At 39.6% G+C, this 27928-nt stretch overlaps 4 protein-coding genes across 10 annotated transcripts; 1 reads left to right on the top strand and 3 right to left on the bottom strand.

Annotated features, from left to right (window-relative positions):
* Positions 1-42: 42 nt before the first annotated feature.
* On the bottom strand, positions 43-6126 carry LOC131298361 (oligopeptide transporter 7-like). Of its 2 annotated transcripts, XM_058323782.1 has the most exons (6): positions 5896-6126; positions 5212-5809; positions 3115-3684; positions 1995-2250; positions 1580-1762; positions 43-909 (listed from the first exon to the last, which is right to left on the bottom strand). In XM_058323782.1, exons 1-6 carry the CDS (start codon positions 5930-5932, stop codon positions 283-285), a joined length of 2271 nt encoding a protein of 756 aa, XP_058179765.1. In that variant the 5' UTR covers positions 5933-6126; the 3' UTR covers positions 43-282. The 2 variants fall into 2 exon arrangements, with proteins under 2 accessions (XP_058179765.1, XP_058179766.1); XM_058323783.1 differs by lacking the exon at positions 1580-1762 and having other exon boundaries at positions 5896-6107.
* A 2122-nt stretch (positions 6127-8248) lies between these two features.
* LOC131298365 (uncharacterized) lies at positions 8249-10870 on the bottom strand. 4 transcript variants are annotated; one of them, XM_058323789.1, is made up of 5 exons: positions 10429-10798; positions 10269-10337; positions 8900-8968; positions 8739-8807; positions 8249-8656 (listed from the first exon to the last, which is right to left on the bottom strand). In XM_058323789.1, the coding sequence occupies exons 2-5, from the start codon at positions 10325-10327 to the stop codon at positions 8479-8481; spliced, it is 375 nt and encodes a 124-aa protein (XP_058179772.1). In that variant the 5' UTR covers positions 10328-10337; positions 10429-10798; the 3' UTR covers positions 8249-8478. The 4 variants fall into 4 exon arrangements, with proteins under 4 accessions (XP_058179772.1, XP_058179773.1, XP_058179774.1 ...); XM_058323790.1 differs by having other exon boundaries at positions 8249-8635; XM_058323791.1 differs by having other exon boundaries at positions 8249-8632.
* Positions 10871-12399: 1529 nt separating this feature from the next.
* On the bottom strand, positions 12400-13863 carry LOC131298364 (putative F-box protein At3g52320). Its single transcript, XM_058323788.1, has 2 exons — positions 13267-13863; positions 12400-13171 (listed from the first exon to the last, which is right to left on the bottom strand). The coding sequence occupies exons 1-2, from the start codon at positions 13821-13823 to the stop codon at positions 13165-13167; spliced, it is 564 nt and encodes a 187-aa protein (XP_058179771.1). The 5' UTR covers positions 13824-13863; the 3' UTR covers positions 12400-13164.
* A 5418-nt stretch (positions 13864-19281) lies between these two features.
* Positions 19282-27279, top strand: LOC131298359 (26S proteasome non-ATPase regulatory subunit 4 homolog). Of its 3 annotated transcripts, none has more exons than XM_058323780.1 (11): positions 19282-19489; positions 19618-19731; positions 20379-20484; positions 21567-21681; positions 21771-21980; positions 22063-22375; positions 23896-24019; positions 24634-24737; positions 24891-24959; positions 26748-26834; positions 26985-27279. In XM_058323780.1, the coding sequence occupies exons 1-10, from the start codon at positions 19478-19480 to the stop codon at positions 26802-26804; spliced, it is 1224 nt and encodes a 407-aa protein (XP_058179763.1). In that variant the 5' UTR covers positions 19282-19477; the 3' UTR covers positions 26805-26834; positions 26985-27279. The 3 variants fall into 3 exon arrangements, 2 of the variants coding, with proteins under 2 accessions (XP_058179763.1, XP_058179764.1); XR_009190492.1 differs by having other exon boundaries at positions 19343-19489; positions 26748-26854; XM_058323781.1 differs by having other exon boundaries at positions 19343-19489; positions 26748-26810.
* Positions 27280-27928: the final 649 nt, after the last annotated feature.

Raw genomic sequence — 27928 nt, 5'->3', positions numbered from 1 at the left:
GGGCTTAGATCACAAAAGGAGAAAACGAACACGGGGAAGGAGTTGGATACAACCAATGAAGATGATCAAATACAACCAATATAGAGTTATTTTACATATCTGCATTTGAGAATTACACCAAACAGACATATAGACTCTATACTCTTTTTTTTTTTTTTGGTAAGTAGCAACTCTATACTTAATCATACATTTCTTCTTTTTCTTTCGTCTTTCTAGCTGTCTTGCTACTCATCACATTTCTCTCTTTTTTCTCTCTATTAAGTAAATTTGTAATCATATTCATCACACTTGTCTCATATAACCAGGGCAACCTTCAACCATAATCCCATCAGCGGTGGGGCAAGAAGCCAAACGGCACCCATCAGGGTCGCTCCCCCACCAGCTGAGATCAACATGCTGCATCCCCAAACACAAGTACAGTAAAACCGCCATGAAGGCCAAGCCGGCATCAAGCGCCCCTGACAGCACGTAGTTGTGACGGCCCCACCATTCGCGGTAATATCTAAAGACAATGAAACCCGATACAAAGCCAATAATAATCCAGCTTGTGTAGTTGACTGCAGTAGCTGGGGGCATATTGATCGTTGCTCCAAACAGCACCGGCATTGTAATGAGTCGAATCCAGTGCTGGTTTGGAAAGGCTTTGTGCAGAAGGAAGACTATTAGAGGAGCTATGGCCCCAACTAAAAAAAACCAGTTGATGGTGGAGTAGTAGCCGAGTTCACCGAAAATTCTACGGGGGCCAATTAGGCCCCAGATGACTGAGGCATCGTAGAACACGTGGTCGCCTGGGCAGGTCCATGGACTTCCTGGGGGGAGAAGGGCTCTGTCGCATATATCAGGAACTGTGTCCATAAGCCACCATGCTGTTCCCAAATGCACCAATGCTGATACTAGAGTACCTACCACCTGATAGAAAGGTCATCATCATAAAGGATCAAGCAGTGATAATTAGGCTGGAAAATGAACCAAGCTACTTGAGCGCTTAAAGACCAAGGTGGAATACACATCAAAGCTCTTTAACTTTCTGACCTTGACTCGAGCTTGCTCAATAAGTTCATGTTGGATTAAAAAAATCAAGGTAGGCTCGTGATCAGCTAAATGGTAGCTCGTTTAAGAGCATCTCCATTGGTTTTTGCCATTTTAGCATGCGGTTAACAAAATTTGGCTTGTTACAGTGACATCTTTATTATTTTTAACAGTGCAGCTCCATTCGTTCAATGTTATTAAGCAATACCGCTCATTTTGTATGCCGATAAAAAAAAAATTTACTGCTCATTTTCTACCTTTGAATCAAGAGCATTATTGTGATGTGGCAACAAATGGCTTTGCATGAATTAGCTTTAGCTTTGGCTATGTATTTGGCACAAGAGTTGCTTTAAGATGGGATCAAATGGCAAACAACTGAATAAGTGAGGCCTGAGACACAACCACTACTTGACAAAAAGATTAACACCACTTCGGTCCTATGAATAACTTAGCGGGTGACCTGTAAAACAAAAAGATTTTCGCCGACATGTATTTGGAGTGAAATACTCTATTAACTTTTTCCAAATAGAAGAACACAAGTGGAACTGACCTGAGCCATGAACATTGTTCTAGGAGGAATTTTCATGTAATGTCCAAGCTTGAAGTCTTGCAGAAAGGCGATCCCTTGCTTCACACTAATATACCCATACACCTTAAAGCACATGTTAGCTACTGGATATCCTGGATATATATACCCAATAATGTACTCCGTGATCACGTTTAAGCCTGGTGTCTGTATATTAGAAATAGAATAGCTATCTTAGAACAGTAATACAATTTCAGCTAGCATTTGGAATATACTTAGACATTTCATGCCAATTTCGATCATCTTTTTAACATTTGCATTTTGCAAATATAGTGGAATAATGTATATAGACCTTCTGGAGCAATAAGATTGCAACGTGGACAATACACAAATCACCACAATATGGGAAAATAGCACAGCTTGAGAATGGAGCCATGACCTGGTTTGTTGTGGCGGTGATGACCCCAATCGGAAGGGTGAAAAAGGCGGCAAGGCCACATGCCAGCAAGACTCCCCACCATGGAAGCTGGAGTTGATCCTTGTAGTACTCGCAAACAAATATGGTTGCGGTGATGTTCAACAGGAGGATGCAAGTGAACCACCATTCAGGAACTTGTTTGTACTTTCTCATGAGCTTTGTGTGTATATCCATTTTCCTTTCTTGGAAAACAGACTTGCTTTGCTGCCACAATTCTCTGTGCCACTATGATGGTGAGTTCAACTTTAAGAGAGTAAAAAAATAGTATAACATTTCATACAAATGTTTCAATTTGCATTGCAGCCCTTTAACTGGCTCAATCTCCTAATCAAAGGTACAGCCGTAGAGAGAAAGACGCTTGGAATTTTATAGAGAAATTACAAATAGATGGAAAGACACTTGGTATTTAATAGAGAGAACCTAGTAAACATTTACCGCTACACACACTGAAAATCAAGAAGAACCTAGTAAAACCTAGTTCCAAAGACGCCCAATTTATTGTTTCTCATCAAGCATCATTAGACGGTGAATGAGACTTTTACCAAAATACGGTAAATTCCTAGGCATTGCAATTTCAGTTGCAATTCTCTCTTAAATGAAATCAATAGAAACTCTACTAGACTCCAAAAGGGGTATGCATACAGCACACATAGACTGGACAGTCGTGACTCGTGAGGTCCATTTGGTTTTGCTTTCGATTTCACCAAGTTAGGAACTTATAATGGGACAATGGGTACACAGAAAGAGTATTCAACCACAATCTTCTTATTTTAGATATGCATCGTGGGCAACAAAACAATGGGGAAATCCTCGTGCAGATGGTGGAAACTGTTAGGAAAATGCTATTCGCACCCAACTTAAAGAGAACCCCACCAAGAATGACATGGTAGTGGATTTCTGCCATTTTAACACATACTAGACATTTTGATTTCCAATGAATGAATATAGGTCACATCTTTCAGTATGTAATTTCTTTACGTACATTCTTTTTTTTTTTATGTACATTCTGCTTGCATAGCATTATCAAGAAGAGAAAGTTAATGCATATAAGGAACTGCTCAAATGAAAAAATGCTTATTACCTTCCATGGAAGAGTAAAACGTGAACAATAGTGGCAGTGAGGCAGGCAAAACTGAAAGCATATGTCATAGCAAAGAAAGTGCTGATATAAAGAGGGCCCTCTCGATCATACGCCTCGAAATCAATATGGAAGTTCTCATCTATTATAGAAGTGATATTGTAGTTTTGGCCTGCAGAAGTGAAGAGGCCATCTGAGAAAATGGGGAAAGTCTTGGCATTGTAGATATTGAGCCAATATGCAACTGGAGCAATGACATACGTCATAAGCATAAACCCAAGAGCAATATTGACAGTGGCAAACCATGGGCTAGCAAGTGGGCTCCGAAGGTAAGATGAAATGCTGGACCAATCAAATCCTAGTGCACCAATCCCTAGGCCTTGGAGGCCTGAGCCTAGCTGGTGGGCCAGGATTGAGTTTGGAAAAAACCAACATAGCCAGGAAAGGGAGGTGAGCATCGGGAAGAGGTAGCCTGGAAACACATAGTATGCGAAACTACAAGTGAAGGCAATGAGAAAGAATTGGTTCCTTGTTAATCCACCTTTGGGCCTCTCCTCTTTCTCATGCAGTGCCCTGCCACGTGCAAATATTCAGAAACAGTGGCTAAAACAAGAATTGGAACAGCTGTAACTACTTGAACTTTGAAAACAACATACCAATTATGGGTTTTCCAGCGGATGTTCAAGGGTTGTGACAATGGATATAACTCGATAACCACAAAAAGAAATAGTGCCCTTACTTTTTTTTCATAGGAAGATTACAACTCCCAGACACCAAACAAATTCCCTAGGTATGCAATAACTCACATAATATAGACCATGTGGTTCAACGTGTTCTGATAAAGTTGTTCAATGATCATCACACTGATGTCATACCATGAAATGAAAAGTGTTTCTCAGGTCCATGGCCACAGTTCAGTTATGGTCCTGCCATCAGTCATAATTTTCGGGGGCAGAGCCCAGCAACCTCCCAATGTTGTACAGTATAGTTTGTCAGTAATGTTTCGGTATTGTAAATAGTTATGATATAAATAGAAATTTGCAAGGTCTCTAAAACCGTAATTCAAGTTGAGTTTGATCCTTGAATCAAATATACTAGGTTGCTCCTTGACAGATTCTCTTACTTTTTTCCCATCATATAACCAAATACTCTCTCTGTTTCGATTTGTTTGTCCACTTTTTGATTTTTGCAACCAAATTAGAACGGAGGGAAACATGTGAGAATTTTAGTTAATCAGAATAGTATTGTATAAATACACTACGCACGAAAAGGAAGAATATAATGACAATGTGGTGTTGTCAATGATAATGTATTATTGTCAATCTGACCCTTCCCCAGCATAAATTCTGACTCCGTCACTGAAAAATTTAATGATCGATTCTGCTTCCCAGTTACCTCATAACTTTAACAACTTCCTAAGGCTGAGGAGCTAGTGGGAATTTCAAACCGCCACCCCCTAATCTGAGTATGGGCTCCCTTACCTAGTCAACAGTGTACCACTCAAGTTTGCTTACCTCCTAGATATGTGTTCTTAAACCAGTCTTATTGTATAGGTACTAGGTAGAATTCCATGGGAAAGATAAATAAACTAGTCTTTATTGTTTTTGCATAAAAAATAAATAAACTAGACTGATAACCCACTAGTCTTTTTTTCTTTTTTATATGAAAAAAATGTACGGAATGTGAGAATACAATGGACACTACATATAATGGAACAATAATACTTTGTTGACTACATTTTGGGTACCATATGATGTGTCACCCTTGCATTGGAGGAATATGCTTCATTTGTCATGCAGTGGATTACATTTTACCTATGGATTTGCGACACATTAGATACTATCCAAAATGTGATTCTCAAATATGGTCGCCCATAGCATTGCTCATAATAAAATCTTGTTTTTTTTTTTTTTTTTTTTTCTTCTGAAGATAATGGAACCTTGATCGACTACCACGGCGACAAAAAGACGTAGAAAGCGAATCCACATTTGTCAACTATCTTTGTTGAACACGCCACTGCGTAGTGTCTTGATTCATCAAACCATCACCACCGTCCGATCAATCGTAAGAAATAGTAAACGAGTAGATTCATCAACGTACCTGAACAGCGACACCTGGACAAGATTCTGGGGCCACCACATGGCGGCGGGCTCCACCAAAAACCGCCGGCAAACCCCCGCCCACCCGAACCCCAACACCTGCGTCGTCAGAGCGACGACCAACGCCACGAAGAACGTCAAGTCCCGTTTGTAAAACACCTTGACGGCGCTGACGATGTGAATCGCGTAAACGTTTCCCTCCCCCGCGTTGGCGAAGATCGTGATGAGCACGTGCTCCTTCACGTTGAACGGCCCCGGGTTCAACGTGAATTCCCACTTCCGCCCCTCGAAGAACACTCGCTTCGTGAGCGTCGCCGCCATGAGGCGGCCGAGCGGCACCACCGCGATCTGAGCGGAGATGGAGGTGATCGAGAGAGGTTCTCGGCGGTACCAGAAGAACTGGTTGAGGAACGAGAGGAGGACGCAGGCTAGGGTTCCGAGCGTCCACATGCGGAATGTCACCGCCGGCAAGGTCCGGTCGTCGGTGACCGGGACTGTGAGAGCTACTTGCTCGATCGGAGAGTTTTCCTCCTCGTACGGTTCGTACGGTGGTGGCGTGGTGGAGCCGGAGGCATCGTGTTGCTCGGCTTCCTTCTGAACTGCGGAAATTGTAACAAATTAGAAGCCGAATTGGATAATAAGTTTAGTAAAGTAGAAGCTGAATTGAATTGGGTTAAGTTCTTACTTAGTGGAGCTGAGATTTCTCGAGCAGCGGATGTCATCTCTCTCTCTCTGCTAGGAGTTTGAAGTTTCTCTCTCTTGCATTTCCATTTGAATTCCGAAGCTGAATTTTCTCGCTCTGGTGTTTTTTTTTCTTTCCAACTTTACTTGTCTCAAATCTCGATAGCAGCTTTGAGCTGTCAAACTCGAGAAAACGTTTAGGTGAGAAAATTCCGGGGTATAAAATTCATACGTATGGACAAAATTATACTACTATGCACATGAAAGCGAGGGCGTGGTTGGTTGTGATTCTCTACTTCTTTTACTCCAGTTTATACACTACCCCTCTTTTAGGCTCTCTTTGAAACTTGAAGAAAGGAAAGGAAAACAAAAAAAAATTTCCTCCTATTGTTTGGTTGGAAGAGAAAAAGAGAAGAAAATAATAATTTTAAATTTTGAGAATAGTAAATTTTCCTTTCCTTTTTCCTCTCATTTTCCTCCCATTTTATTTTCTTTCCCTTTCTTTTCTTTTTCTTTTCTTTTCCACAAGTTCCAAACAGAGCCTTAGTTTTTACACACTTAAACTCTCCTCCGTCACATATTGTTTTTCGGTATGCAAAATAATAACGTAAAAATAATATAATTCTTACAAGAAAAATTCAAAAAATAATAATCATTTTTAATAGATATCGATGAGTTTTTTTAATTTATGAAAAAAGTTTGAACTTTGTCTTCAAAAAATACATTATTTTTTAATATATTTTTAGTTCTCGTTTTGCGAACCAGACAAACATTTTTGGACGGAGGGATTACTAGTATTTTGAATATGAATCTAGGCACAGATTGTGTCTAAATTAGAATATGCTATTTTGATATGAATCTGGGCACACATGGTGTCTAAATTAGACAAAGGAATAATTAAACGAAAAAAAAGAAGAAGAAAAGAAGCAATAACAAGATTGGACCATAAATTTGTAGAGAGGGCATTTTTTGAAATCCAAGTACACCAAGAAAAATGATCCCAAAAAAAAGTACGACAACAAGATAGTGTATCGACTCTAAAAATATATATTCTTAATTAGGTGTCCGAACCAATTGCTGTCCACTTCGACTAATTTTGAGAGTGAGGACTATAAACTCACTGTACATTGGCGAGGGCCCCACTTAAAATGGTCCTGACCAAATGAAGTAATAGAACTTTTACTAGTTCGAATCTGAGAACTTAAAGGAAGCAATCCTTAATATCAAGTATTCACATGCCCACTAAGTCAATCCATTGGGTTATTGACTACATATTTGTTGATTTAAGTTACTTTTCATAATTTATATTTAGACACAAAAGAAATACAAGTACAATAATTAGTATACTAGTGTTTACACAAAATAAATACTCCTACAAAATAACAACCAAAAAAGCCTATGGGATAGGACTATAAAATTTATATTCATGGAATTTTATACATCGGAAGTGCTATAGGCACATCATTTTTTACCACACTCCAACCACATCAGCTGAGGTGGCAGCTGAGCCTACTAAAAAAAAACCCAACTCAAAATTGAAATCCGCTCTTCTCCCCCACGCCTAAACACAACGTAGAAAGAGGAGGAGGACAGCGACCACCACCAAACCCTAACCGGCCAACACCATAACCATCGGCGACCTCCACTGCCATCACCACCACCGACATCGAGCAAAAGACACTTGCTTTCCCACTCCAACACTGAACATCTACCCAAATGAACAACAAAGACACACTTATACTCAGCTTTTCCTTAACAATCGGAGAGATTCAGAGAAACATGGAAATATTGGCAAATTAAAACCCAAAGACTAATTTTTCCAACTATATCTATATATCCGTGATGTAGAAGGCCAATGAAACAGGGGTTGAAATCACCAAAGAAAATGCCAGTGATTTTGCCGTCGGGCTCAGACCGAGCCCTAATTCGTTTAAGCCATTGATTTTGACGTAGAAGGCCAATGGAGCAGAGGTGTAGAAGAACAGGAGGAGGCGGAGAACGCCATCGACTTTGTTGTTCCGAGCCCTAATTCGTTTAAGCACCGAATTCAATTTCAAACGGGTACTAGCAGAGGTTTCTCGTAGTCGTGAAGGGGCGGCGCTGATGGCGGCAGAGGTCGCCGGTTATGGAAAATGCGAGTCCAAACTCAGATCCATCGCAGCTTTTTACTCAAGCTACAACACAATTAGACTAATTATAGCAATAAGATTGAACTTTTTGCTTCATCGAATCCAATCAGTCAATGTTCTTCAAACCATGAGGTGAAGATCTCCATTTCGCAAAGAAATAGAAAGGGAGCAAATCCCTTCAGGATAATCCTAACCTTCTGTGTTCAAAAAAAGTAAACAAACTACTAATAAGAAAATGAAAAGGGAAAATATATCATTCCCGCTTAAATCTTAGACCCTTGTTGCATCAAATTCAAGGTCTTAGCACAAAACTAATGGCAAAATCAAACGAAAATGAAAAGCAAAATAGTAGCAAATCAAAAGTCCAAACGAACCTCCACTAGTAGTAGTCATTTTACAGGAACTCCACTCCACAGAAAGTCAGAAAATATTGAACAGAACATGTAGTAAATGAGAAATTAATAGCCCCCCATTCTTTCAGTCTTCAATAAATCCATACAGCTCAGCAAGCCCCTCCAGGGCTTCTGACTTGCCCAGGAAGTGTGCCAATCCAACTTTTTCATCCTCCTCCTCGGCTTTTGCCGAAAGATCTGTGTGGGCAGGGGCGCGGGCCTACTGTCCAAAATCAAATGTTGGCTGTAAACCAGAACAAATATATCTGTAATCCACAAGTAATGTAATATGCAGCAATGCAGGTCACAAAGACAATTCAACTCACCTTAGACTGGCTATGGATCTGACTTGTATCTCTGACAACGCGGCCTTGCTGGCCCACATCAACTCTTGACTGTAAACCAAAACAAATATTTCTGTAATCCACGAGAAATATGAAAATGACAAGTAATGTAATATGCAGGTCTCAGAGAGAATTCAACTCACCTTAGACTGGAGATGGATCTGACTTGTATCTCTGACCACGCGGCCTTGCTGCCCCACATCAACTTTCGGCTGTAAACCAAAACAAATATTTCTTTAATCCACGAGTAATATGAAAATGACAAGTAATGCACAAGTAACAATGAGCAATGAGCAATGAGCAATGAGCAAGTGGTGTTAATACCAAGTACATATAGCTTGTTATGCATTTGCATCAGTCTAGGACAAGGTGCATGATTTTTCTACGAGGTACACACAAATATGGGTTGCTCAGTTGCCATTGTTTTAGGGCAGTTTATGAGAGAATCTCCAACGGTATCCTATTCCTCATGCTGCTGTTGTAATATAGTAGCCATGTTCAAAAATCACAATCTGAGGTATACCAAGTGCTATATACTATATAGGTATTCGTGTTGCTATATTTGGCACGATTTTTGCCTATGCATTCTTGGTATTAACACCACTTGCTCATTGCTCATTGTTACCTGTGCATTACTTGTCATTTTCATATTACTCGTGGATTAAAGAAATATTTGTTCTGGTTTACAGCCGAGAGTTGATGTGGGACAGCAAGGCCGCGTGGTCAGAGATACAAGTCAGATCCATGTCCAGTCTAAGGTGAGTTGAATCGTCTTTGAGACTTGCATATTACATTACTTGTCATTTCATATTACTCGTGGATTACAGAAATATTTGTTCTGGTTTATAGTCGATAGTTGATGTGGGACAGCAAGGCCGCATTGTCAGAGATACAAGTCAGATCCATAGCCAGTCTAAGGTGAGTTGAATTGTCTAGGCACTAGGGGAACCCTTGTTTTAAGTTTATGGTTATTTAACATTTTTCGTTTGTTTGCAATCCAGGAGTGACTGAGGTTCAATTTATGGACAACTCTTTTGTTGTAACCCATAACTTATGGGTTAATGCACATAGTTGTCAATTGATAGAGAGCTCATTTGTATATATAGCTTGGTATGCATTTGCATCAGTCTTGGACAAGGTGCATGCTTTTTCTACGAGGTACACACAAAAATGGGTTGCTCAGTTGCCATTGTTTTAGGGCAGTTTATGAGAGAATCTCCAACGGTATCCTATTCCTCATGCTGCTGTTGTAATATAGTAGCCATGTTCAAAAATCATAATCTGAGGTATACGAAGTGCTATATACTATATAGGTATTCGTGGTGCTATATTTGGCATGAGCTCTCTATCAATTGACAACTATGTGCATTAACCCATAAGTTATGTATTACAACAAAAAAGCTGTCCATAAATTGAACCTCAGTCACTCCTGGATTGCAAACAAACGAAAAATGTTAAATAACCATAAACTTAAAACAAGGGTTCCCCTAATGCCTAGACAATTCAACTCACCTTAGACTGGCTATGGATCTGACTTGTATCTCTGACAACGCGGCCTTGCTGTCCCACATCAACTCTCGACTGTAAACCAGAACAAATATTTCTGTAATCCATGAGTAATATGAAATGACAAGTAATGTAATATGCAGGTCTCATAGACAATTCAACTCACCTTAGACTGGAGATGGATCAGACTTGTATCTCTGACCACGCGGCCTTGCTGTCCCACATCAACTCTTGGCTGTAAACCAGAACAAATATTTCTTTAATCCATGAGTAATATGAAAATGACAAGTAATGCACAAGTAACAATGAGTAATGAGCAATGAGCAAGTGGTGTTAATACCAAGTACGCATAGGCAAAACTCGTGCCAAATATAGCACCACGAATACCTATATAGTATATAGCACTTCGTATACCTCAGATTATGATTTTTGAACATGGTTACTATATTACAACAGCAGCATGAGGAATAGGATACTGTTGGAGATTCTCTCATAAACTGCCCTAAAACAATGGCAACTGAGCAACCCATACTTGTGTGTACCTCGTAGAAAAAGCATGCACCTTGTCCTAGACTGATGCAAATGCATACCAAGCTATATATACAAATGAGCTCTCTATCAATTGACAACTATGTGCATTAACCCATAGACTCCTATTTATAGACCCTCTACTACAAAGGACTCCAAATGACATACATACCCTTAAACCTACTGCATCAAAAGTGGGATACAAAAAAAAAAAATAGAATGAAAGGATAAAATGCCCAGTATCATATGGTTTTGCCACACCTCCGTAGACTAACAGATAGGATGTGAAAACAACACAGCGAATGCAAACTTGGTATTGAGAATCCATTGTTCCAATGATGCACACGAAGCACATTCCTATCCTATTGATATGGAACACTCCTAGCCTTTGGTTGCCTTGCCAAAGAAAAGACCTTTCATTCACATTTTTTGTTTTCACAAAGGCAGTTTTTATAGAAGTCTTTGACCCTTGAATTTGGAGGAGGGTTCATTAAGCTAAAGAATATAGAGAACCCTAAACTCTGCAGATCATGAAACACAAAAAATAAAATAAAAAATAAAAATCAGCTAATCGATAGTGAGCATCGACAACTTCTTATACACTTTATATAAATACTAGCTAGTCGGTAAACTCTAATCCCGGTTCCTAGCAGCAGAATCAGAGATGAAGTTTTTGAAACAGCTTAACCATACCACTTCATGCTAACATAACGAAAGGGCAGGAGTGCAGTTTTCAAAATATAGTTGAATCAGATGAGCCACATTGGTGAAATATAACAGAAAATAGGTTGCTAAATGCTACCTGCTGAAGTTCAAAATGATTGCCACTCAAATGCAACCTTGATTCTCTATCCCTAACATTTTAGGTATTGAATGAAAATGGAACTCCGAACTGTCAACCACAAAATCCTTCCCAAGAACTAGAATAGAAGAGCCTCACAGACAAGAGTTCTCTTACCCTGTAGTTTTTCCATGGTGGATGCCAAACAGGACGTGGCCATCTACTTGGAATTCTTTCCATAATGGCTGAGGTTGAGAAATTCCAGGAAGACAGTAAAATAAAATTATGCCATGCCGCGTGTGTCAACATGTCACATCAACTTCAGTATAGCAATGGATGATTGTCTAAGCTGCTCATTGAGCGTGACCACAAAACTAAAGAGCAGCAGCTAAATGTAATCTATATTGCTCTGTATGCTACTCTAGTTAGCAATTGGTTCAAAAGAGCCTTGCATCAAGCTCAGGTATCATCCCAAGTGGCTCGCCACAATTTGCAATTGCAACAGTCACTCTCTTAGTCTCTTTCTTAAGAGAGGCATTGTTCACTCAGCTGTCGATATTCTATATTATATGTCCAAGCAATAGAATGCACATAACAAATATAACTGCATGACTTATTCATTTTACAACATACAAAAAGGAAAGGAGAAGATAAAAGAAGAAGAATATAACAGACCGGAGTTATAATAAAGAGTCTGATGTATTGTGGATAGTGTCTTGATGTTTAACTTAGTCCAAAATTTGTTGAGCCTTGTGCTGATGCTCTAAGTGATGTAGTCTAGTCTCTTGTAAAACTACCACATGTTCAGATGACTTAATTAATCAGAAGTGCAAGCAAACCATATTGAAATGTACATTCAATTTAGTCTACCTCATAGGAGGCAACCTAATAAACCAAATATAATTATCATAATCCTAGAATAGTCATCCTACTAGAAGCCCCCATTGGGGTTCCTGAGAAATAAATTATTTGTTTCTAATCAAATGATCAAGTAGTGTGATGTCTTCCTCATGATAGTAGATGCGGAACTTCTTGTCATTCTTTCTGACCGAAGCTAGGAAAGATGGGAACTTGTTGCTCGTAACCAACTTTTCAAACTTCCGTCGAGTATGATTGTATGAATAAACACAAATGTGATTGGGTGATGAAGAACGAGAATTAATCTCTCTTTCTTCTTCAGTACTAGTCATTAACATCTCACCAGTAGGGAGGTTCCCAAGCAAGCAACATCCGTGGTCAGCGAAATCATACGGAATGTGGATGAGGTGAAGAGTCCATGGACAGACTGACAGTGTTAGGGGTTTATCTAATACCCATAGCTGTAGTTTTCGATCAACTAACCCAGTTGCCACGGCCAGATAGTCTCCAAATTGAAGTAATGAACCCGTGTAGCGCAGAATTGGTGGTTGGGGAACCAGCGGTAGAAAAATCTCATCTTTAAAAGAGAAAGCAATGATACCGTGTCCGATAGCATTCCACCAATAGAGAGCACCATGGGCATGGATATAAACGCTTTGGAGCCGCCGCGTATCCATTCTCCGATCAACTAATTGGATGCTTCTCCACGCCGCGTCCTTGCCCAAAGTAAGAATCTCACATTCTGAGATACACCGAATACAATCGTTAATTGTTTGAAACTAGCAAGCTTTAAGCAACTTGTATTGGTTGCGAGCCGAATCAAAACCTAGATGGCACTTGCAGTGTTTGAAAGATTTATGTTTCTTCGGGGGAGGACTAGGAAGCTCCATAATTTCACCGGTAGAGACGTTGCAAATCCTCGCCCGACAATCCGTGTACATGCAAAAGAGGCCGTTAACCACCTCCGTAACACCATCTCCTCGTACGTTAAACTGGTGAAGCAACTCTAATACACCTACCTTATTCCTCTTCTTCTTAACTAGTCCTCCTCCTCCTCCTACTGTAAAAGGGTGAAGCGATTCTAACACAGATGCTCCGTAATTTGCGTAGAGGAAGAAGCCTAATCCTGAGACAGGGGGGTTGACGTCCGGACGTACCATTAATAAGCCACGGCGGGAACAGGAACGAGCGCGGTGGGCTTTGCAAAAGGAAGGATCGGTGATGGTTGAACGCCACAGCTTTGAAACACACTTGAATCGCATCAGGGAATTGGCCGGAAGCCTCGTGAGCAACTCTTCGGCCACCAACTCGCGAGGGAGAACTGCCGAAACTGATCCACCGCCATGGCTCTCTCTCTCTCGGGGTTTCTTCGATATCTGTATGAGCATTGGCATGTCTTTCCTTTTTCTTGTTCCCCTCTCTTGCTCTATTTATATCCTGATAATCCCTACTAATCTTCAAGTCCTAATTTAGAATGGATTTTTTTCCTCACGGACAGTTGAATCTCATCCGACGGACGACAATCTCGACTGTCGGCCATTGAATGAAATTCAACGGCTGAGATTTAAAATCTGCACCCCTCATAGGTAGGATATATATATATATATATATATATATATATATATATATATATATATATATAATACGAATCTTCAAAGCCGAATTGAAATGGTTTCCTGCTTGATGTTGGAATGTTACTGGTCATATTGGTTTTACCATAATTAAGGTGGGGCCCATTTGGTTTTAACCCAAATTTAATATATATTTGGTTTGGAAAAAAATGCTTACCAAAAAAAAAAAAAAATGAGAACAAAAGTTTGTTCATATTTTTTTCACAAAACGTTTTTAACATAAACTTTTAAAACATGGTAGCACGAATTATCACAGAGTTCCCAATTTTTTGGCAATTTTTATTTGTTTTTGAAACCAAGCAAATTCCATAGATGATAAGAGCATTACACATTGGCCATGGCTGCCTTAGCAAGTTTTTGGGTTGCTACAACTTCAGAGCTAGGAACTTAAATTTTACAACCTCAAAACTGGTAGTGGTAGTACACTGGTACACAAATAATATAACAGAATAAATTTTTTCCACCGTCAGTGTAAAATTCTATTTTTCCAACCACCGCCTATTATAGGCCTCAGCGAGTGTCTATTATTGTGATATGAACCGTTCATATTTTAAGACACACAATATAGTATTGCCATGCAAAAAATCAATTTGATCGGAAGTTGATAGATATATCAAAATTTGGATTTTGATTTTTAAAATAGACAATCTGATTTTTGTTAATAATAATAAAGATAAACTATCTATTTTACAAAGCAAAAATCAATTCTTGATACTCCTATCGATGTCCGATCAAGTTTTTTTTGCAGGGACACACTGCTATATGGAATCTACAAGATGAACGGTTCAGATCAACAATAAACACACGCGATAAGACCGAAAAAGATGGTGGTGGAATAGTAGGATTTTCCACCGCCGGTGCGAAGAATTTAATCTCATAGCAGAAATCCAAGAGAGGAGGGAGCAAAGTGGGAGCTGCTACTGGATTGATAAGCCTCTCGACAAAATCCATGCTATTGGCAAACCTTCGTCACTTCTTTGTTGTTAACCCATTGCAAAGCCAATATACCTGCTTTAACTTCCACCCAAAACCGCGGAACTAGCTTGAAATTCCCTCACTTGCTGAGCTGCCTCGATGTCTTGACCCCTCCTTTTAACCCAAGGAGCAACTCCACGCATTGACTCAGCATCCCAAGCCTCATCCATAATGAAGTGCCAAGCTTCATTCAAGATCACCTCCTCATTCAGCAAGTTGAAAATGCACGAAGTCTCAGAATCCTTCCCTGTATAACTTTTAGTCATTGTTGAGACCTTAGAATTCTCCAAAACCCTCACTTGCTTCTTCTTGTCTTGATGAAAACCTATTCGCAAGGCTGCAAACCTGGCTAAAGCATCGTCCAAACTTGCCAACTCTCTTAGAATTTCCATATCATTTCGACTGCACCTAACTTGCATGGCTAAATAGAAAGACGAATAATTAAAGGAAATTTTCACTTTGACCCCTCATGGTTTGCACCGGGTGCGGATACACACCCTCCTCCTTTGAATATCAACACATAACAGCTCCTGGTTTCTGAACTAATGTGCACAGTGAGCATTTCCATCCACAATAACAGATCATGGTGTACACGCTCTTTTTCAGCAATTGGATCAACTTTTTCCTACTATGGATTACCAAAATGCCCTTAATTAATAACAAATATAAGAACAAAACCCTATCAATCCATTTGGTACCTTTCCCATACGTCTCTCATTCTTCGTTCATCTTCTGCAATCCAGCCATGGCTTCCTCATCCACAACCAGCTCTAAGGGTTGTGATGCTCTAGACTTAAGGTACGTACCAAAGAAGTGTTGATGTGGGAAGAGAGCTGCAATTCGAGTGGTGGAGTCCGAGAAGCCATCGAAGGGGAAGCTCTATTACGTCTATGATTCTGAACCAAGGGGTTTGTAATACCTGGGCTTGGTGCAAACCTGTTCAAATCATTCATGTAGGAGACAAGATGGTAGAAGAGAGCCTAATGGTGGAAGAGAGGCCAAGGGTGGAAGAAAGCCCTAGGGTGGTTCATGAAGACCCACATTTAATGGCTAGACTGGTGATGGTGGAAGCAAATGTGGAAGCATTCAAGACGATGATGAAGTGAATCTGGTGGACATCTGCATTGTGCGTGCTTTGCACAATTTTGGTGTTGATAATGAATGAAGCTGAGCAGCAAGTAGGGTTTGGAAGGGGATTAGGTTTTTTTTGGGGTTTTTTTTGTTGGGTTTGGTGTACGTAGCTAGGGAAGTAGTTGGGGACTGTGAGTGTTTTGGTGTAATGCAAAATTGAAAGCCAATGTTCCACGCGAATGAGTCTTTGTATTGAACTTATGTGATTGAATCGTAATAGTGCAGCATGTTATTCTAATGTTTTGCATTACAGTTCTAACATACAAACTCACATTGCACATTATAGTTCTAACATAAAAAAAGCTGGGTAGAATATAATTCTAACATACAGTTCTAACTTATAAAATCATACGCATAGCAGTTCCATTGCAAACACACATTCCATTGCCAATAATAATTGGAATTCCATTGCCAAAAAGACTGCATAGCAGCAGCCAGCATTAGTTCACAGTTCCTAACGCCAAAAAGACTACATAACAGCCACACAAAGAGTTCCTAATGAAGTAGCAACCTACCTAGCAGGCACACAAACATTCGTAATGTCAAAAAGATTGCATAGCAGCCACATAATTCAGTTTGTACATAATTAACCATTGGCAACTACACCACCAATGTCAAAAAGACTACATAGCAGCAACCAACATTACTTAACAGTTACCATAAGTAGCAGAAACCAAAAAAATAACAGATACATAGCAAAGCCTAAGCCACTACATCCCAGTGACTCCAGCTTGCTTTTTGCCCTTATGTTCTGAAGCACTGTTGCCAAAGAAGGTCCTCCAACTAGTTTTGATGATGAAGCTTGACCACCTCTTCCAACACCTATTCCAGTCACACCTTTTCCGGTGCATTCCAGTCGAGGAAACAGAAAGCATACAGTGATGGCCTAGAAAATGCGAATGCATAGTAATCATTATTCAGTCAACAATAATCCAAATCCATTTTGTAAAGCATATCCTGCCTTAATAGTAATTCATGTTCCTATTATTCTCTTAATACTCAGAGTACCATGGATTCAACCTCTTAGTTACACCATACCCAGTACCAAAGTATCCTCCTAATCGTGAAAGGAGACTTCAAATACCAATGTAACTGATATAGAACTCAAGAAAATTAGTTCCTAGAGAGACATGAACTGGCATTAGCCTTACAATTAACCAAATTTCAGATACAAGTCCACAACCCAAGAATCAAGTGAAAAGATACATACAATATGGAAGAAAAAAGTAGGAAAATCGAAAGGGCACCCTGCATTACCCAAAACAAAAAATTACCATTGAGGTTGGCCATGTCATGATGAGCTTCGGCTTCAGCGTTGGAATTACCGACTCCCGTTCGAATCCTTCTTCTTCTTCTTCTTTTTGAAGAGTTGGCCTCTAGTGAAATTAGCGAATTGAGTTGGATTTCGTTGGGGATATATTTGGAAATGGAGAATTGAGGATCAAAGTATTTGATAGGTGGTGATTGAGGGGGGTTGAGGAAAATCGAAGCAATCGCCATGGACACATGTGCAAGAACTGAAAATGTCGGGGGGCTTTTATTTACAAATAAAGCGCGTTTGTTAAGTGCGAATTTGATGTATATTAACTTCACAGATTGAAGATGCGAAGATAGTACAAGTTCATGCATACCACATTGAGAACTGAATATGGTTTATATTAAGATTATTTCATAAATCGAAATCGTCCATTTTGTATATATTGTATAGAACATTGACGGTATTAAAAATCATATTAATCGGATACGAATCAAAATCTCATCGGGAAGTAAAATAAAAATTTTACATTTATAATCTTGGGTTAGACTACATTGGAACAAATCCAAGAAAACTAGCGAGTTTTCGTCGGGGAGAGGGAACCTCGCGGGTTCAATACAGGACCTCCAACTAAGGGTAAACTTCATTAGCACCCCTAGATTTCACTCAAATTATATTGTATACTTTTTATCATCTAAAATCACATTGCGTCTCTTTATTTTTGTGTAATCATTTAGCACTTGAAGCCACCTTTTCAGCAAAACAATTTTCAAAATACCAACTTTTTCCTCATTTTCTTTCTTTTTTTTCTTAATCACCGCAGGCATGTTCTGCACCTATAGAAGTTTCCAAACATAACCAAAAAAAAAAAAAAAACCCTAAAGACAAAACCCATCTTTCCATCCATCCATATATATACTCACCTAATGGTATCAACATCTTAATAGCCTTCATATCCACCAAAATTGACAAATAATTAGAAAACAATCAACCCCGTCAATCAAAATAATGGTAAAACCAAGCCAAACAACAATCGAATTGAATAGGTCAATAATGAAAATTGAATTCCACTACATAAGTGGATCAAACTTGGTGCCCTTGGTGCTTCTGCTCATCATGCTTGGTTTCCTACACTAGGGAGTGGTGTGGTTGATCGGTCAACGGTGCCAACGGTTTTCAACTCCAGCGGTTCGGCAACTGACATTGGAATAGGGTTAGGGTTTTTTGATTTCCTTGGGTTTGGGCTTAGCCCATCTAGGTGTTCGAGCTTCGGCCCTTTTAGGTGTTTGGGCTTCAGCCCATAGGTGTTGTCCTTGGTTGGTTCCTTACCAATCAAGGAATTGGGTCTCAAATTAGGCAAAAAATTATTCTTAGTTTTGTTAGAAATACAATGTCATTCTCATTGTCCTATTAGTCAATATAGAAATCCTATTTGCATCGATGAATAGTGTAGGGAAACGGTACCGACCGCCGCGCGCGGCCGTCTCCGGCCACCGGACGGCCGATCCGAGCCGTCCAAAAATTAAAAAAAAAAAACCGAGGGGCCTAGCGCGGGAATCAACGGCATCCGATGTGCGTAGGGTGCTTGATCTAGACACCCTATTTTTCGTGTATATATGTGTGCATACACGAAAAATAGAGTGTCTAGATCAAGCACCCTACACACATCGGATGCCGTTGATTCCCGCGTTAGGCCCCTCGGTTTTTTTTTTAAAATTTTTGGACGGCTCGGATGGGCCGTCCGGTGGCCGGAGACGGCCGCGCGCGGCGGTCGGTACCATTTCCTTACACTATTCATCGGTGCAAATAGCACCACTCTGGTCAATATATATTCAAGTGGATCAAACACAAGTAAACTGGGTAGAACTTGTGAATTTGATACTACTTACGGGGTATTCGTGAAGTTTAACCCTTTCTAAGCCTCCTCTACAAGTAAACATATACTTCTTCTCACTCCGTCGTCATACAAAACACAGAGAGAAACAAAGAGAGAGAGAGAGAGAGAGAGAGAGAGAGACGCCTCCAAATCCTTTCGCTCATTCTTCAATTTCCAATCATGGTGCTCGAGGTAACCTCTTCAATCCATCTGTTCCCTCCTCCTAGTTTCTCTCTCTAACTTTCCTCGTTCCGTTGCGTATTGTACGAATTCTAGGGTTCCTGATTGATCCTTTTTCTTTGCCATGTTTTCTTGTTCAGGCGACGATGATTTGCGTTGATAATTCCGAATGGATGCGGAACGGCGATTACCCCCCGACAAGGTTTCAAGCTCAAGCCGACGCCGTTAATCTGATCTGTGGGGCCAAAACTCAGGTCACCGATCTCAGTAGCTCGATTTACAATCCCATTGTTTTAATAGGATTTTTGATGTACATGTTTCCTTTTACTTCCTGTGTGGTGTGTTTTTAGGGTTTGTAGCTGAATGTAAGTAAGTGGAATGTGATTTGCAGTCTCAACCAGAGAATACTTAGGGTGTTCTGAAGAATGGAGAATTCACGTTATTAGCTTGATTTATGCTCACACACGCCCTAGATGTTTAGAATTCACTTTAAAATGGAGACCACTGATTCACTATCCGATGTTTTAGTTTCAAAGCTGTATTCTTTTTGCATTTTTAGTAAGTTGTATTTTAGGGTTTGTATATGGTTGTTTTACAGTTGCACACACCATATGTGTTTAGAATTCAAGTTAAGATGGAGACACTGTTGTTTTACTATCCAGTGTTTTAGTTCTATAGTAGTATTCGTTTTGCATCTTTAGTAAATCTGTGTTCTAGGGTTTGTAATTTGCGGAGACAATTTATGTTTAGCAATTAAGTTAAATTAGTGATAAAGTATTAACTGTTTCACAGTCTGATGTTTTTTTTTTTTTGGTTTAATATATATATTCCCTTTTGCTTCCTGTGTGTTGTGGTTCTAGGGTTTGTATCTGAATGTGACTGATTGGAATGTGATTTGCAGTCTAATCCAGAGAATACTGTTGGAGTTCTGACAATGGCAGGCAAAGGGGTTCGCGTTTTGGTCACTCCTACTAGTGATCTTGGCAAGATCTTAGCTTGCATGCATGGTCAGCTTCTTCACTTGGCTATGCTTTGTAGATTGATTAGAATTGTTTCATACAAGAATGATAATTTAAGTGCTGCCATGGGTCAAGTTTGTTTGTTCGTCCCCTTGGCACGATCACAAACAGTTTAATGGGACTCGTGTCTTTTTCCTCAGTACCCATGTCCGACTGATACAACGCACGGGTGTGAGTTTGTTACATGTGTCCAACCCACTTACCTAATTTAAACACTTGGATCCTCTAATTTTTATTTATTTGAAGAAAAAGCAGCTCACTTAGATAGAAATAAACGTTTATACCGTTCAACTGCATTTGCGATAGAATTCCAATGGTTTTCCTTTACCCCAAGTTTGATTTCTGAAGTGTTTAGAATGTGCCTTGCTCCAATACCCAAGTTTTGCACAAATCTTAATATCTCAAAATTGAAGTTTAGGACGGTTGACCCTTGGATACACGGCTGCAGACACACCTGGTACTTAATATTTATATCTGGGTCTCCAAGTCCGTGCTCACTAGGACTATGTTCGCTTTGGGTCTCTAGACTCAACCCCTCCCTCTGCGCACAGTCCCCAAGGAGCTATCTTTCCAATTATTACTCTCATTCTTCTTTCTATCTCTCTCCACTCGTTACCTAAAAACCTCCCTCAAAAATTAAACCAAACAAAGCCTTTCCTTTATTTTCAATGCATCTTGGACTTGACAAGCTTAAAAGATTTGTACAAATCATTAGGTACTCTTTTGGAGTATGAAACTGCTGGTTTCGTCCGTAACATATTAGTTTCTGTGGTCATACTTGCACATTCTCCTTGAGTAATGATTTAGATAATCCATCTACAAGAGTTGAATTTGTGTTATTTCACTCTGAGTCCTGAGCATAAAGGTTTTGACTGAGTTTATTGATGTTGTCAGTCAAACTGCGGTGAGAGATTGTATGTAGGTATATACCCAGTATGCCTTGGTGGCTTAATGTTGGTTCAAGCACAATTTTTTTGATAGTCTAACAATATGATATGATTGGTATCTTTCACCCTAAGTGTGTCTAGTGTTGTTCCTATTTGCTAGAATTTCATTCTGTCTGAGTTCAGGTCTAGAAGTTGGCGGTGAGTGTAACTTGGCAGCAGGGATACAAGTGGCACAGTTGGCTCTCAAGCATCGCCAAAATAAAAAGCAGCAGCAAAGGATTATAGTATTTGTGGGGAGGTAAGTGCTCCTTGACCCTTTGTCTTTTTTGCATTTCTGTTTTGAGTTTATTATTCTTTTTCACTCAGCTTTTAAATGTTGTCTTTTAGTCCTGTCAAATATGACAAGAAAGTACTGGAAATGATTGGAAGGAAATTAAAAAAGAACAGTGTAGCGCTTGATATTGTTAATTTCGGTGAAGAAGATGAGGGAAAAGCAGAAAAGCTCGAGGCCCTTCTTGCTGCTGTAAACAACAACGACAGCAGTCACATTGTTCATGTTCCTTCTGATTCAAGTGCTCTCTCTGATGTCCTTATAAGGTTGCTGGCCTTGGCTTCTCTTATTTGCTTGAGTTGAAATTGTATTCTATAGGAGTTACTAATTTCCTATTCCATATGGCAGTACTCCTATTTTCACTGGGGATGGCGAAGGTGGAAGTAGTTTTGCAGCAGCTGCTGCTGCAGCTGCAGCCGGTGGTGTGTCTGGCTTTGATTTTGGTGTGGATCCAAATCTGGATCCTGAACTGGCTCTTGCTCTTCGCGTTTCAATGGAAGAGGAGAGAGCAAGGCAAGAAGCAGCTGCTAAAAAGGCTGCAGAGGAAGCTTCGAAACAGGAAAAGGGAGGGGAACAGCCGTCTGCATCACAAGATGCCACTATGACTGAGAATGTCAATGCTGCGGCTCCTGGAGCTGAAGATAAGACAAGTGATCTAATGGTAGGTATCCTGTTCCTCTTATTTACTTTCGTAATTCCCCTTTCTGAGTGCTGTTCCACTTATTTATTTTCACAATCCCCCTTCTTAAGTGACGTTCTTGATACAATTTGGCCTGTGCCAAACTACTTAAATGTTTAAAAGGTTTGTATTGAATATGCCAGTTGAGTATCACAGCCAGAGGTATATGCTTGAATGAATATCATAGGGTGTGGAAAGTGCCAGAGTAAGGAGGGAGAAGCTTCCACTGAAGCTGTTGTTTGGAATTTTCCATGTGTTTTATCAACTACCCTGTTGAGAAACGGGCACAGAGTTTAGGCATCACATGCCTATCAACCTATCAACTATTCAATCGAAAAACTTACTTTTAAGTTGCCAAAGGTGGCTCCTCGTTCTATTCAGTCTGAGCTGCCATCTTTCGGCATCACATGTCCATCAACTATTCAATTGAGCTGCCAAAGTTGGCTCCTCTTTCTAATGTGGTATATTACTAGAAAAGTTGGATTTCTGGTGTCTTATGGTCATTTATATAAGTTTGACTTTGAGAAAGGGTGAGAAAGAATGTGTAACTTTGGTTCACAGATTTGTAAAACTTTTGCTTCTGATATCTGGTAGTGTTAGTTTGAACTGTTAGACGAGCTTCTCCACCCCGCCAAAGGAAACAAATACTGATCTTGCAAATTCCTTGATCACATAGCTTGATAGCTATAATTATTATGTGTACACTTAGTACTTATGAGAACTCATAAAATATCTCCAGCTATGTTTTTTGTACATGCATTATCTACGCATTACAACTCAGTTTCTGTTTTATTATGATCTACTATCACAATTCAATCCATTCTCCGACTTATTATCTGTTTACTTGCCAATATTTAGTCGGGAATAATAGCTTTTATGTTCTGGTTTTGACTTTTTGAAATTTGATCCATCCTTCCGGTGGTTTTACATCTGAGCCTGGTCGGCTAGTTGTCATCCCATCAACTGCTTCAGTTTGCCGTAGACTTAAATTTGTGTGGTAAATGTTCCACCATGAACTTCTTGGTGTTGAATGTAACCTGAATGTACACATTTCTTTTCTTTCTCCTTTTTCTGTTAATATTTGCAGGAACCGTAATTGTCTTGTGTAATTTTATGTATAGGCAGTAATTATAACATGCATTTTCCTCATAGAAAAATCACTTATGGTTTGCTCCTACCATTCATTTTCCAAAAAAAGTAAAGGGGAGAGGAATAGAGATTAAGGTTTTAACTCCATTCTATCTTGTTAGTGATGTCCCATGAAAGTTGTGTACCTCTTAGCTTTGTGTGATATTGTCGCGTCGCCGCCTTTGAACGCTCTCTCTTACGGTCTTGCGCAACCATTACTTCCTCTATCGGGGTGGTAATTGCAGTGAAAGAATTTCACAATATTTTTAACCATCTAGTTGTTGAGCTCTTTGTCTCCTCACTTAGCCCTTTTGGTTTACAGCCGACAGTTGGCAGCATTGGTACTCATGTTATCTTCCTTGAATTGTTCACAGGATGACGAGAATGCTCTGCTACAGCAGGCCCTTGCCATGTCAATGGATGACCCTGTTGCTAGCGTTGTTACGCGAGATACGGATATGTCAGAGGCAGCCGCAGAGGATGAAGACTTAGCTCTTGGTAATCACTTACATTTGTTTTATCATCATTTAGTTTATGTAGGATTGTATGGTGTGTTGAGTCTCATAGACATCCACATCTAAAGTTAATAAAAACTATCTTTTCCCCTTTAGACTCTAGCGTGATGTTTAGTGACGTCCTTATTGCTATAGACCATCTAGTTTGTGTCGTTGTCAGTGTCTAGGCGTTGTTCTTTTTTGTTTTGTCATTGTAACTCGGTATTAGTCTATGGGACCAACGAATCCTGGGGACCAATCCTACCAAGCATGTATAGCTTCTTGTGCCCTACCCTGAGGCTACACTGGGACATGATGTTTTGAGCTTTTGAAAAGTGTGATGCTATTGTTGTTATTTTCCTTTTACGAGCTGAAACTGCCATGCTGTGGTTTAAAATTTACTCATCAGAGAAGCTGTAGAAAACATCACTTTCTTCATCTCCAAGTGGTTTCTATCACAGAAAGGAGTTACTATCACAGAAAGGAATTGTCATTTTGCTTTCATTTAGGGAGGACCATGCCACTATAGCATTCTGCATCTAATTTAATTTCTCACTGAGATCAAGATTCCGCTTGTACGTCTATGCTTAATTTTTTCCGCTGATGGGGAACATGCAGCTCTACAGTTGTCTGTTCAGGACGGTTCAAAAGATCAAGCAAGCCAGACAGATATGAGTCAGCTGTTGGCCGATCAGTCGTTTGTGTCTTCAATCCTTGCTTCGGTAATTTTTTCTGCACCAATGGCATCAGATATTAATGTGGTGGTTTCATTCCTTGTGGCGGATTCATTACTTTCTTTTCCCTCACCAAAAAGAAAAGACTTTCTCAGAGAGCTTTGTTATGTTTCAATGATATTATTATTTTTTGTTTCGCAGCTTCCTGGAGTTGATCCAAATGACCCTTCGGTCAAAGATTTGCTCGCATCCATGCAAAGCCAGTCTGAGGTGAGTGAAATTATCTTTTAAGTTCATCATGGAGACGCTCCAAATTCTTGTTTATGTTGAGATCTGCATATTACCTCTGATTTTATTTCCTTGACCTTTCTTCAATCCTTAGTTATATGGTACCTTCCTTGTCTTGAATGTCACTTATGCCTCCCGGTGACTGATTTGCTTCACCTCTCCAATGATACATTTGTCATTTTTATATTTCTTATGCATTACAAAAACATTTGTTCTGATTGCGGCCTTCCCCACTTGTGTCAATCATCATTATCAAGTGTATTGTGGGTTTGACCAAGGTTTATTCTGCTTAGTGTACTATGGATTTGACCATGGTGCATTCTTCTTTGTATTTAAGTCCACGGGTTAAGGTCATTTCTCAACAATATTAAGCTCTTTCTTTCCTTCATGTTAATTGGTTGAGGCATTTGAATTCAAGCATTCTTCTACTTCCAATTTATCCTAGTTAATCTTAGCCCCCTATGATTGTCTCCGGCCTTGAAAGGTTGGGAATAATATTAGGAGAATGACGTGAAATCTCAAAAGTTAGTAAATCCGATTTTCTTTTTAAGTTTCTTATAATACCATGAGTTGGAGTCCCTTGGGTGATGCTTGTGGACGTGGCTCATACCCATTAAATCTTAGGCACCGCCTTCTTACCATTATGCTTTCAGCGGGGCTGGTTCAGGCTACGGTTCACACTTGTGAGGGAGCCATCCTCCCTCTTGTCTAGCTTTCTAGCGGATAGGGGATGGTTCGGTTACACCCAGGGAATTGTACTGCAAGCAGTGCCCGCTGCTAACCCTTGTCCGCTGCTAACCCTTGTCCACTCAGCAAAAAAGAAAACACCTTCTTAGGATTGAAATTACATAGGGTGCTTGTTTTCTTATGCATTCATTCTGGGTTGCTTCCCTTTGGAATTTCTGTGCATACAGGCATTGCTCCCCCTTGCTTTGTTTTGAGATATGTATTTGAATAATTATCACCCAAAATAGAAAGAGAAATAATGCAAGCAGCAAAGTCTTGTTTCTATTGTGGCATTACCTGAAGTTGGGCATGTCAGTAGCTTGTCCCTACCACAAAATGTTTTAACTGACTCCTTTGTGGTAGAGTTGGACTCAGACTTTGGATTTGATTGCTGTCAACTGTGAGTATTTTTTTTTGCGAGTTTTTTTATGTTTTTATCCCCTGAACTATGCTCTGTTTGTCTACTTCATCCTTAAACTACAATAATCACCTATTTCATCCCTTAACTTTCTCATTGGAACCAATTTGGTCCAATGTTAAAGGCTTCCCTTCCTTCAACTATTCTCCGTTTGTCTACTTCGTTCTTAAACTATGCACCGTTTGTCTATTCCGTTAACATTGGACCAAAATGGTTCAAATCAGGAAGTTGAGGGGTGAAATAGGTGATTTTTGTAGTTCAATGATGAAGTAGAAAAACGGAGCATAGTTTAGGGAAGAAAAACAAAAAAAAAAAACTCTTTGTTTGCTCATCCTTGGTTGCCCTTCATTAGTATGGGATTCTTATTCTATGTTTTGACGTGTATCTAGCTTTTAACTATAGCCCCTAATTGTATCTACTTGTATTTTAGTTAGGTCCTTGCTTGTAGAACTGGATGCATTTTATTTTGTGCTTCACTTGTGAGTTGTGACCTTGGTGAATGCCGATTCAAGGACTATTGTCCAAATGAGTATTTGATTTATGTGATTATGTGATGAGAGAGCTGTTTGTTACATGCAAATTAGCCAATGTAAATTGATATCTAATGTCACTTGTAATTTCTGCAGTCCGAGCAGAAGAAGGATGACGAAGACAAGGCACCAAAGGAAGAGGACAGTAAATGATGCTTGGTGTGTTGATGCCTAAAGTCACTCGTAATTTCTCAACCTCCTAAGTTGGGAATCTCTGCAGATGCGTTACAGAAAATGTTGAATTTGATGCCCAAAAAAATGCCATCGTAATACTAATTTTGTTGGGAGATTTGGCACCTAAACTCATTCTTCGTTTCTACTTTTGTCATGCAGATCAGGCTGTGCTCCTCTGACTAGTGATGCGAGGGAACAGTGCATGGGGATGTTACTTTACTCTATAGAAAGGAGACTGTAGAATAGATTGTCCTCGAGCATGGATGTTTCTTCTGTACTGCCTTCATTATAAAACCTTGGTTTTCATATTGATTTCCTGCGTCTTTCTAATGAAATGGTGTAGTGGCTTTTGGATTTGTGCATTTTTTTACTTTGATCCACATCTTCATGCTTGATTCTCAGTTGCATGCATTAAGGGCCCATTTGGTATAAAATCCTGTACGTTTATTGTCTTTTTTCTTGTTTTTTGTCTGTATCTAGACATGAAGCACGTCTGATTATATCCTCGAACGAGCATCTACGGATGTTACTTTTGTCTTGATACTGAATCCTGCTTTAGCACTGGTTTCTATGAACATGGCTCCAAACTCACAAAGCCTTACCGTCTCCTTCTTCGATGGACACTTTGCCTTTTTATGGCAAGAAAGTTTGCCTATTTTGACGTTGGCAATGTCAATTCACTTTCGACATATGGGTTGGAGGTGCTATAAATTTGAGACGAAATTAACCACCAAAACAAAAAGAACTTATATCCTCCTCCAAAGTACTTCCTTCAAACCCAGTACGAAAGCGTGCTTACAAGTGTAAATATATAGTAATTTTTTCTACATTCAATGTTACATCACGTCATTCAATGAGGATAGAACTGGTAACAAAGATGGTAAAACTTGGCATTTGCATTATTGCAGATGTGCTTGTTTGATGAATGCTGATACCAAGCGACGATTGTCCAAAACACAACTGGTCTTCGGCACAATACCAAGAAGGACTCGTACATTAAAGTAATTGTGTTGTTTTAATGGCTGTCGTAATGAGCAAACAAAATTGGAAGGTGGGAGTAACTACAAGAAGCCCAAATACACGGGATGAGATAAAAGGTGCGT

This window comes from Rhododendron vialii, chromosome 8a, assembly GCF_030253575.1.
Source record: "Rhododendron vialii isolate Sample 1 chromosome 8a, ASM3025357v1".
Taxonomy (NCBI): domain Eukaryota; kingdom Viridiplantae; phylum Streptophyta; class Magnoliopsida; order Ericales; family Ericaceae; genus Rhododendron; species Rhododendron vialii.
Note: the sequence above shows the minus strand (reverse complement) of the source record. Positions and strands in the feature narration are given on the sequence as shown.

Bases quoted from the DNA above. Each gene is read 5' to 3' on its own strand.
- LOC131298361 (XM_058323782.1), bottom strand. From the start codon at position 5,932: ATGACATCCGCTGCTCGAGAAATCTCAGCTCCACTAA. The intron at 3,685-5,211 runs GTACGTTGATGA...TGCACGTGGCAG, and splicing joins GTCCAGGTGTCGCTGTTCAG to GGCACTGCATGAGAAAGAGG. The intron at 2,251-3,114 runs GTAATAAGCATT...ATAGTGGCACAG, and splicing joins GTTTTACTCTTCCATGGAAG to AGAATTGTGGCAGCAAAGCA.
- LOC131298364 (XM_058323788.1), bottom strand. From the start codon at position 13,823: ATGCCAATGCTCATACAGATATCGAAGAAACCCCGAGAGAGAGAGAGC.
- LOC131298359 (XM_058323780.1), top strand. The intron at 20,485-21,566 runs GTCAGCTTCTTC...GTCTGAGTTCAG, and splicing joins GATCTTAGCTTGCATGCATG to GTCTAGAAGTTGGCGGTGAG. The intron at 24,738-24,890 runs GTAATTTTTTCT...TTTGTTTCGCAG, and splicing joins TGTCTTCAATCCTTGCTTCG to CTTCCTGGAGTTGATCCAAA.
- LOC131298365 (XM_058323789.1), bottom strand. From the start codon at position 10,327: ATGTGGGACAGCAAGGCCGCGTTGTCAGAGATACAAGTCAGATCCATA. The intron at 8,808-8,899 runs GTGAGTTGAATT...TTTGGTTTACAG, and splicing joins AGATCCATCTCCAGTCTAAG to TCAAGAGTTGATGTGGGCCA. The intron at 8,657-8,738 runs GTGAGTTGAATT...TCTGGTTTACAG, and splicing joins AGATCCATAGCCAGTCTAAG to CCAACATTTGATTTTGGACA.